General features: G+C 35.1%; 1 protein-coding gene across 2 annotated transcripts; it reads right to left on the bottom strand.

Annotated features, from left to right (window-relative positions):
• Positions 1 to 3763: 3763 nt before the first annotated feature.
• LOC132067782 (WPP domain-interacting tail-anchored protein 2) lies at positions 3764 to 9735 on the bottom strand. 2 transcript variants are annotated; one of them, XM_059461107.1, is made up of 6 exons: positions 9272 to 9735; positions 8015 to 8127; positions 7185 to 7749; positions 5959 to 7091; positions 5695 to 5862; positions 3764 to 4240 (listed from the first exon to the last, which is right to left on the bottom strand). In XM_059461107.1, the coding sequence occupies exons 3-6, from the start codon at positions 7723 to 7725 to the stop codon at positions 4046 to 4048; spliced, it is 2037 nt and encodes a 678-aa protein (XP_059317090.1). In that variant the 5' UTR covers positions 7726 to 7749; positions 8015 to 8127; positions 9272 to 9735; the 3' UTR covers positions 3764 to 4045. The 2 variants fall into 2 exon arrangements, with proteins under 2 accessions (XP_059317090.1, XP_059317089.1); XM_059461106.1 differs by lacking the exon at positions 8015 to 8127 and having other exon boundaries at positions 9272 to 9734.
• Between the last annotated feature and the right edge of the window lie 694 nt (positions 9736 to 10429).

The raw sequence follows: 10429 nt of genomic DNA on the forward strand, positions 1-10429 counted from the left end.
AATGGGCCTAGACTATTTTAATTTTTTTGGATAATGTATTAAATTTCGGTGCCGTCGGTTTTCCTCGGTTCCATTTATTAAATTTCATGATTTTTCATGCGGTTTTTTGACAATGGACACTAAAACATGGAACCAAACTAGTCGTGTGGGTTTGTTGAAGTTTCGGTTCGGTTCTATTGTTGAAGTTTCGGTTGGGTGTAAAGTCCTCGGCTTTCGGTAATTATGCCATTTAGAACTAGACATAACATGGACTAGTCTATGAAATAACATGAACATGAGAGACAAAATTACTACAAGGCCCCCAACATATTTAATGATAACTATGGTAATAGATAATTGACTAAATCCCGAAAGAGATACAAGCTCTACATGTTAGTGGAATGTGTCATTCTGTAAATTTGTAATTGCATCGTGAAATGTGCCCCCGGCAATAAAAGGGGATGTCAACACATTGAACGTACTGGTATGTAAAGCAACTGAACAAATTAACATGGGACATGTAAATAACATAATAGAGACTAAACTAAAACATGATCATGAACATGAGTACATATACATATATAACATGTGTAAAGTATCATGAGAGTAGGAGAGAAAGTAAATATAACCGACAATGATGGTCCTGGTACTTTGCCTCCTACTAGCAACAACTCATACCTTGCCGTGGACATGAGATTTAATAATACTATGAAATGATCCAACATTATGACAAATCGTCCTAAGCATGGGATGGAGATGATCCTCATCCTACGGTGGCTATGTAGTTTCAATGTCAAGTTTGAAGCCTTTTCTTAATTAATGCAACTCCCAAAAATATGAACATGGAAAATAAGTGGCAGCACTTGTCGCCTATGGCTTTTCATGAATCATAACTTGCATGTATATGGATATCATATATATATTATTCTTATGAACTTATAAAACATATATATATTTATTGAAAATATCATAATAGTTCATAAACTTGCATGTAAGAACCCATGGGATGCAAAGTATAGGTTTTCATGGATTACGGACAGATTCTCAATAATCACAATGATGTATCAAGAACAAAATGAAGAATTTATAACAATTTAATACATAATATAACACGGGGCATGGACCTAGGGTTATCATGAACATGGTTAAAACCCTAGTTTTCGTAAAGCTTCATACTTTATAGAAGAAAGAATCTCCGGGAAGAACAATTATGTTCCCACACGTAGATAGCAACCCTACAAAATTGTAAACGCTCCAATCCAACGAACTAAACGGGCTGATGAATGAAGAACACCAAAACTCTAGCTTTGAATCGCTTGAGATGGATTTACCTTGGAAATCCTATGTTTTGGTTGAAGAATCATGTTACAATTCATGATTACCATAACAATTACTTAAGAATCGTTAGAGCAATCTTACCTTGACGTGGGAGGATGAGGAGAGGAGAAAAGTGGCTGCTTAGGGTTTTAGAATGAAGTTGGAATGTCTGATAAATGAAATTTTGAGTTAAGTGTTGAATTTATAGCATGAGGCATTTTGGACCCCGTGCTCGCCGAGCGCGGTCTAGATACTATGTGCTTGCCTGGTCTCTCTTTCTGGGGAGCTATATGCTCCCTTGTCCATTTTACACTTAGATGATTTTCTTGAATTTTTTCCACTTTTGGACCACTACCTCGCTGAACGTGGCCCAAGGCGAGCCCTTGCCTCGCTTTGGGGCGAGCTCAGCGAGCTCCCCTATCACTTTTACACTTAATTGACAGAGTTCCGTTAAATGGGCATAACTCCTAGCATAGAGCTCTGTTCGGGCTCCGCAATATACCGTTGGAAAGCTATTTCAAAGGGATACAACTTTTATGGTTTAAGTTTTCTCAAACTATCAACGAATTTTCCAAAAATTGGGCTGGAAGATAGACGTATCGAAAACATAGTCGATTCTACCGAATCTTAAGAACCTCTCTATTAGCCATTTTGAGAAGATCATGTCTCCTTGTCCAAATTCCAATTGGCCTGGTCCTTATATCCCTGCAAAGGTATTTCTACTTACTATAACTTTCATTGAGGAACCTTTTACAAATTTTCAATGATTCAAGGGGTTATGGGTGCCCCAAGTAGGCTTGTCAACCACTTTCGTAATACGTACAAACTTTCAAATTTCCTCTGAAACTCTAACGATACGAGTCTAACCTTTATTTTAAGATACGGGGTGTTACAAAATATACCCTATTTTTATGTATATATAGGTTATTCTCCCAATTGAATTACATGGAATTTATAAGATGCAAGAAATCTTGATATAAGGTAATGTTGTACTCCCTCCGTACATTTTTACCATTCTTGTATTGACTTGGCATATCCCTTAAGGAGTCATAAATATAATGACAATTTTACTAGTATATCACCCCTATATTACTAATTCATCTAATGAATGAAAATCAATCAAACATACTTTAAAAGTTGCGTAGCCACTAACAATTTTTTAAAGTTTCCAACTCAGTAATTAATAATAATGATAAAATAGGTATGAAATGATAAATTATCTCTTGGTTTTTCAAACTGAACAAGTAAAAGTGAACATCTATTTTTAATATACAGGACAAGTAAAAATGGACGGAGGGAGCATGTGCTATATATTTTTCTTTGACTAACCCTTCATAGACGAAATAATTCTTTTTACAAACTAACCAAATTTTAAGATTTGGGAATAAACATTTAATTCCTTTTACCAATTAATCAAATTTCAAGATTTGGGAAGATACCATTAATGACTAATCTCTGAAGTAGAAAAATAGCAAGTTTCTTGATGAACTAGCTACTACTATATAATGTTGCAATAAGAAGCACAACAAAACTGAAAAAGAGTCTTTCTCTTAGGCAATATGGACAAGGCTTCAAGGACAGTGTTTTTGGTAGTCACCTTCTTCTTGATCATTTCATGTGGTTAGTATATCTCTCTCCCTCCTTCTCTCTCTATGTTGGAATTTATTATATAACTAGGTCCTACAAAAATTTATCAATATATAAAGATATTTTAACGAGTTTCATAATATTCAGGTGCGGTGATGGGACAGACGTGTAAGAGCCCCACGGATTGTCGAACGGGATGTGAAATAGGGTATCCCTATTGTGTTAGTGGGGGTTGCTATTGTTTAGCACCCAATGCATACCCCACCGACCGTAAAGGTACGTAACAATAATTCATAAAGGTACATCACATAAATTGGGACAGAGAAAGTATATTTTATAGAGTAGTGTTTACTTGACAAATTAAATGGTTGTTTTAGCAGGAAACACCTTTTACTTTGTCATATGTTGACAACTTATATAACTAAATTCTTCAGCAGTATTATTCATCTGCGCAAGATACTAACAAGTTTTGTCATTTTCATATGCAATGACAGGAGAGAAGTGTAAGACTATAGCAGATTGTCATGTAAAATGCAGACCTGGGATGCTATTTTGTTATGATGGAACTTGTGCATGTTTTTAGAACAAAACACATTCCATTGTGTTTTAAGGAGCATCATTGTATAAGATAATGTTTACTTGACGAAATAAATGGCAATAAAGTTTACTGTTGCATCATGATCAGAAAAAAAAAAAAAAAAAAATCCTTCTGCTCTATTTGATCTTAACAGTCTTATCTTCATTGGTGTTGGTGCAAACTGTTTACACTTGTAACCAATAAATAGTAGTAATACATGACAATAAACAATGCAGTCAAGACTCAAGACACTAAGTTTGTCCTTTCAATAGTGCTTCAAATTAGAGCATCAGGCAGAATAAGTACAACAATCCACAACAATACTCATTCCATTAACACAATTGCTTTTACAAATGGCACTATCTTCAGTTTACAATACTGATCATTCCACTAATATAATTGCTTTAAAAAAATTGCTCTATATTGAGTTTTGAATTAGAAAAAAGAAAAAAAAAAAGATCACAACCACATTTACAGGCACGAAAAGAAGACCATGAACACAAAAACTATCAAAGAATCTGTACAAAGTAATCGAACAAGTACTATCATTTAACCATCAACCAGTCGAGGATGTTGTTTCTTTTGTCAAAAAAAATATAATCCTAATGTCGAAAGTAACAAGACGAGGATTGCCATGACAACATAGTTGTGGTGGTGTTGTCTTGACTGTAGCTGAACCTCGGGCTCCTCCGACTTGACAACCATATTAGGCTCTTCATTTATCAAAAGAGAAGACTTGCTGCTTTGATCGGTAGATTTATCAGGAGATAATTCATTCACCTGAATCAGAAAACCAACATCCTCTATTAGGATTATTGAATGAAATCAACACCTTTATGAAGCATATACAAACATGATCACAATTGGAACAGCAGATTATGGTCATTACAGCAAAATTATAAGTTGAAGGAACTTTACTCCTTTATTAACAAGTTTCTGTTACCGAGAAGACACTGAAGAAAACACTAGACAGTATTAAAATATGTATCAAGTTGCTCACACCAGAAAGTAATGTCCTGATGAACACATTAAAAATGTTTACATTGTTTGAACATTTTCATCTGTGAGAACCTAACGGCAGAATTTGGTGAATCAAAGGATGATGCTAGAGCTTTCAGAAGAGAAATTAACTAAAATAGAGCGACAGCTATTTAGTTATGGGATTCGGACTATTTTTTACAAATGATTCTGAGCTTTAAGAGGCAGCAACCTCGGAAAGAAAAGTTAAGACCATCATGAGTTGGCAGATGATTGAAGAAACTTGGATAAGCATGTGAACCATCAATAAAGAAAGCAAATACTCAAGATTTAGCTTTTACAGATTAGATGACTTAGAACAAGATCACTAATCCTCAGAACCTTAATCCATAACGAGCATATTTAGACTACTTTTTTTATTAACCAAGAAATCCCAGAGGCCCAGTGGCGCATGGTTCGGAACTCAATGGATAATAGGCCCACCCCTCTACACTTCACTTAAATACTAGACTTTTATTTATGCAGAGTTCGAACCAGTGACATGCGCCTAACTCGCACATCACAAGCTGAGTTCTTACCACTAGAGCAAAGCCCCGAGGTTATCTTTAGACTACTTTCCATCAGTGGCTTATGCATCAAAAAAGAAATTTTTGGTTTGAGCTTGGTAGTTGTAATGTTGAGAAGGAAAGTTTATATTAGATTGGATGATAAAATTTAATCTGGAAGAAGCTTATTAAGAGAAACAAAAAGATATCTTCTGGAAGACTAAACCTACGTAAGCTCAAAATTCAGTGTGCTGCACAAGCAGTCTGACAGTCATAAGACCTCAATCCTGAGGCTAAGACTAAAAATCATCTGAGGTATCTGGTCAGGTTAATATCTTTAGACTTCACAAATAATATGCCGAGTCTGTTCATTAAAGAGTGATGAAACATGCGTACCACAAGGCTTAATCACACCAATAGGACTGGAATGTTGTCAGAGAGTATAACTAAATAAACACACCAATAGTGTCATTTCATGAAGTAACATTCATATACATCAGATATACAGCGCATCCAATACTGTAGTCCAGATGATATTCCTTCTGAACTGTGGAGGTAATTTTCTATGATCACAATATTAAACAGCAAACAGCACCCAGTGTCTTTTTTTTGTTTTTTGTTTTTGGCTAACGTGAAGTAGGATACTAAGTGGCATATATTGGAACATAACATATTTAGGAAATGATGAATGCCCTAAAAGAAAATAAATACCTGGGAGCTTTCCGGTAAGGATTCTCTTTGCAGCTCACGAGAACTGTCTGTAGCAGTAGCGATTATTGAGGCACCACCTCCATTCTCAAGTACATTTATGGACGGTTGCTCCTTTATTGACTCCAACTTCCTGATCAATGACTTGTTTTCCTTGGCCAAACAAAAAATCTGCCCCGAAAAAAAAGGGAAAAGAAGTTGGTACTTACGCTCGCTTCTAACTTTATATTCCAAACAAAAAGCAACAGAAAAAGAAAACTGAAGCACCTGCTTTTGTACTCGCTCCCTTTCTATAGCTAGCTGCATGACCAAATCCATGACAAAGCTGGTTTTGATGTTAATGTCTTTTGCACTTGCAAGTTTCTCAACAGTAGCTTGTTTCAAAGAAGTCTCCAACCCTTCAACTCTTGATCTAAGAAACTCTACTTCTTTGGTAAGATCTAAATTAGCTTCAGACAAAATAAGGCACTGTTCCTCTGCATGCTCAGTCTTGCTTTCAGCTTTTAAGACCTGTTGTTTTAGTTCATCAATTAAAGTTTCCATATCCCAAATGGCAGAATACAACATATTTTGTTGTTCTTGACCTGCTTCGGATGATGCCTTAGCATTTTGTAACTGAAGTTCTAATTCCCTGACCTGCTTCTCAAGAATGCTGACCTTTTTAGCATTACTTTCATTGCTACTCTTGAGAAAATCCAACTCTTCGTGTAGTTCCAAGTTTGTCTCCGTCAAATGCGCAACCTTTTCCTCTGCACTTTCAGCCTTATGTTCTGCGATATCGATGTCTTCTTTCTGAGATTCTACGATACATTCCAGTTCTTTAAGCCGTTCTTCACTTAGTTCATTCAGTTCGTTTGCTTTCAGCAATTTAGACTCGGATTCTTTCAACTTACCTTCTAAAAGTTTTTGCCTGTCCCTTAAAGAGGATACTTCGGTATTTTCAGCAGCAAGTTGTTCATTGCAGGTATTAAGGTTTTGTATGGTAATATCTCTCGCATTTATCTGTCCTAAGCAATTATCAATCTTCAAATTGAAATCTTTCTCTCGTTGAAGTGAACCGCTCAAATTGAAGTTAAAAATTTGTAATCGGCCCACCATCTCTCTGGAAATTCCCATAAGCACCTCTGCTGCATTTTCCGACTCTAAAAATCTACCCCAGATAACCTCCGCGCCCTCTTCCATGCACAGAGCTACTTGCTCGGTTAACCGGAGCTTCAACTTTAGATCATCTTCATTTTGTTTATGTAGAGTCAACTTCTTCTCAAGATCCAGCTCTCTCTCAAGGGATTTTTCCAACATTCTTAATATACGTCTTTGCTCAACTGTTTGCACATGTGGCTTCAATTCTCTCGCTGAAACATAATTAATATCTGATAAATCCAAACTCATCCTATGTCTCCCTGTTAATATATGCACCAGAAAATGATTCAATGTACATGTTAGTAAAGAAAGAAAAAATGTGTTCTTGAACGTTAATAAGTTTCATAACTTACATTCGTTTTGGTTGAAGGCTAATGAGGTTATCTGCAACTTAGCGAGCTGCATCTTCATTTCTAGGACTCGCTCCTTTGATTGTCTCAATAACTCTTCTGTATCATGAAATTTATTCTCCATTATCATCTGCAATTCACTAAATTCTCTGCATGTAGATATCTTTTGCCTCGCTTCAATAACTAGGTCATGAAGAGTGCCAATGAAATTATCCAGTTGTCTTATTTCGGAGTTTAAAATGGCAGATAAGTTATCCAAAGTCAGTACTTTCTCGATTGAGTCTGGAGAAATCTCATCATTCTCGAAAGAAATTGCTTCAACTTCATTTTCGCAAGCCAAGAAGGACATCAAAAGATTGTCAAGATTCGTCAATTTCTCATCAGAAAACGCAAGGTCCAAATCTACTCTACGCAAGATTTCCATGGAACTCCTCATCTCTTCCATGTCCTTGGCTTCACTTGAGTGATTTTCAATCAACAAGGTTTCCATTGCTTGTGGATCGATAATATCAGTAGTACGTACAGCCAATTCTTCAATTTCCATCGATCCGCACTACTGACAGGGTAGCTGCAAATGAGAAGGGAAACATCACAACATGAAAATGCAGGCACATACTAATTTCCAAAGTGAAAAGACCAAATGAATAACTTCGAAGCTAAGAAGCGAAAGAGAACTTGAAGAAATATATAGCAAAGCTGAGGTGTAAGAAGCTTACATTTTCTATTTGCTATAATAGTGTGCTGAAAACATGACGAACCATATATAGGAAGACAGTAACCCCAAAAGAAAAACAGAAATAGAACATGATGAAAGGTAATCGAGACATTAAAACCCGCAGAGATCATCCCCATGCTTACACGGATGTACAGATGCTTGAAAATTTTATACCACAACCCCCTTTTACAGCAAAAGTGATATCTCCAAATGTTGAAGCATCTGAGATTTCTAAGAGAAACAACAAACATAACATGTTCTGAGTCCTCATATTTGCCGACAATAAAACTATGTTGCTGTCTTAGCTAACCCCGTAACATCTTTCATCCAAGCAAAGAAACTAATCAGTAAAATTGTGAAAGATGATCAATCTGAATTTTTCACTCATGACTTGGTTAAGACTTCCTCATTGTTCAACTCCTTTCTTTCCTTTACACAATCTTCTCACTTTCTCCTCATAAATAACAAAAGTTCTGTTACAATTGAATATTTAACGAGAACAAAGTACGATAATCTGTTAGCTCTGTGCTCTTTGAGAAAATATCGAAAAGCTAAATGACCATCAAGTAGATCCAAATCTCAAACTAAGGATTAGAGCAAGAAGCCACCTAATTAGCTAAAATGGCAAGGATTATCAAAAAGTTTATCCTTACTCTTTCATAAGTAATTTCTTTCTGTACTCTTCTTAACTATGATTTCCTACAGTACATTAAAGTTGTAACCATGTATTTATAGACATCAAATTGCTTATGTTTGTTGAGAATTCGACCACAGAACTTTTGTGCTATCTATTTATAAAACAAGAAATCATACAACTGTCAACACAATCTCGCCAGGATTTCACTAACAGGATTCAAAATATACAGAAGTAGACACACGAAGAGGTCAAGGAGATTCAACATATACTATATATACATAGGAAATAATTTTGACCTTATATTCAGTGTGATCTTATGGCTAAGGGGGTTCAGATAAACCCCCTTACACCCCCTAGCTCCACCTAATGTCACACGAAACCTAATATAAAACATGGAACTTCAAGTATTTATAGCTTCAAACTAACAGTGGCAGCATGTAAATGTTAAGAGACAACATAATTCAACTTCCTCCATGCTCAAAACATAGAAATTGCTGTGCCAATCTCTTTTTCTAGTCAAAGTTCAAGGCTTTTTCCACAAGAAAATTATGGACAAACGCTAAACAAGAAACCTTTATATCCACCAAACAACTATAATTACACAAAAGTAAGTAATTCTCAAACACTTCTCCAAACTATGAAGAATTAAGCCAAACATAACTTTCATCAACTACTGCAAATTTCCTTAAAGAACCAATATTTCAAGAAGGAAAATAAAACAAGATTTTCACTACATACCTTTTTGTAAACAAAATTTTATGGGGTTCTAAGTGAATGCTCACACCATGAAGATAAAATAGCTTTCCTTTCTCATATAACTTGAAAACAGTTAAATTTAGAAAGTGGCAAAGAATTTTGTGATCTAGGGGGACTAAAGGGTCAACCTTAAGATATTTTGGCTCACGGGGTTGGTGGCTAAAGTGTACTAACATGGGACCACAACATTCAGACAAACCAATGACATCTACCCACGTCAGCAACAGGAGAGAGAATATCAGACAAGCTTCATAAATTCTTTGGTCACAAGAAAAGAACCATATTCACATAAGAAACTATAATGTTCTTGTACTTTGTTCATATTTCTGTAAATTGGGATTGTCAAGGTGATTTCTTGATTTTGTCATGAAGTTTTTTATTTTTGCAGGAAAAAAGAAAGAGAAAAGAAAAGGAAAGAAACTTTAGTGGAAAGGAAATGATGTTGCAGGTACACACGTTGGGTAGTGGTGGGATGTAAGAATAGTACAAAAATCAATAATTGAGGATTAGCCTGTTAAGGGGTCCAACCAACAATAACGTACAAAATAATGCTAAAATCCAGGCTCTAAAGTTGCCAATTACAGTACTACTTTCTTGAGTTTTAATTTTCTCCAATAATGACGTTTTTTTTTTTTTTTTGTAAATCTCTCTCCGTCCTAATTTTATGTGACATATTTTGATTAGGCACGGAGTTAAAGAAAAAAATGAAGACTTTTAAACCTAGAGTAGTAAAACAAAGCATATAGATATTCGTGTGGCTCTAAATCATTTCATTAAGAGTAAAAAGGAAAGTTTCAAGTTAAATTATTTCTACATGTAAAAATGTACTCCCTCCATCTCAAAATATTTGTTGCATTTTTCATTTACACGCCTCTTCAGAAAACATTTATAATGATAGCATTTTAATTATTTTACCCTCTTAACATATTTCATCATGTTATCTATATCGATAAATATTTATGTTTAATGATGAAGCTTCTTAAATGTTGGTATGTGAACTCACAGATTATCTCATTGATGTGATTAATACAAGGGGAAAATGAAAAAAAATACTTAATTTTTCTTGGATAAATAAAAGCAAAATATTTTGAGACAAAAAAATTTTTTGTAAGGGCAAAAATTTTTGAGGGAGGAGCTAGT

The sequence above is a fragment of the Lycium ferocissimum genome, chromosome 8 (assembly GCF_029784015.1).
Source record: "Lycium ferocissimum isolate CSIRO_LF1 chromosome 8, AGI_CSIRO_Lferr_CH_V1, whole genome shotgun sequence".
Classification (NCBI taxonomy): Eukaryota; Viridiplantae; Streptophyta; class Magnoliopsida; order Solanales; family Solanaceae; genus Lycium; species Lycium ferocissimum.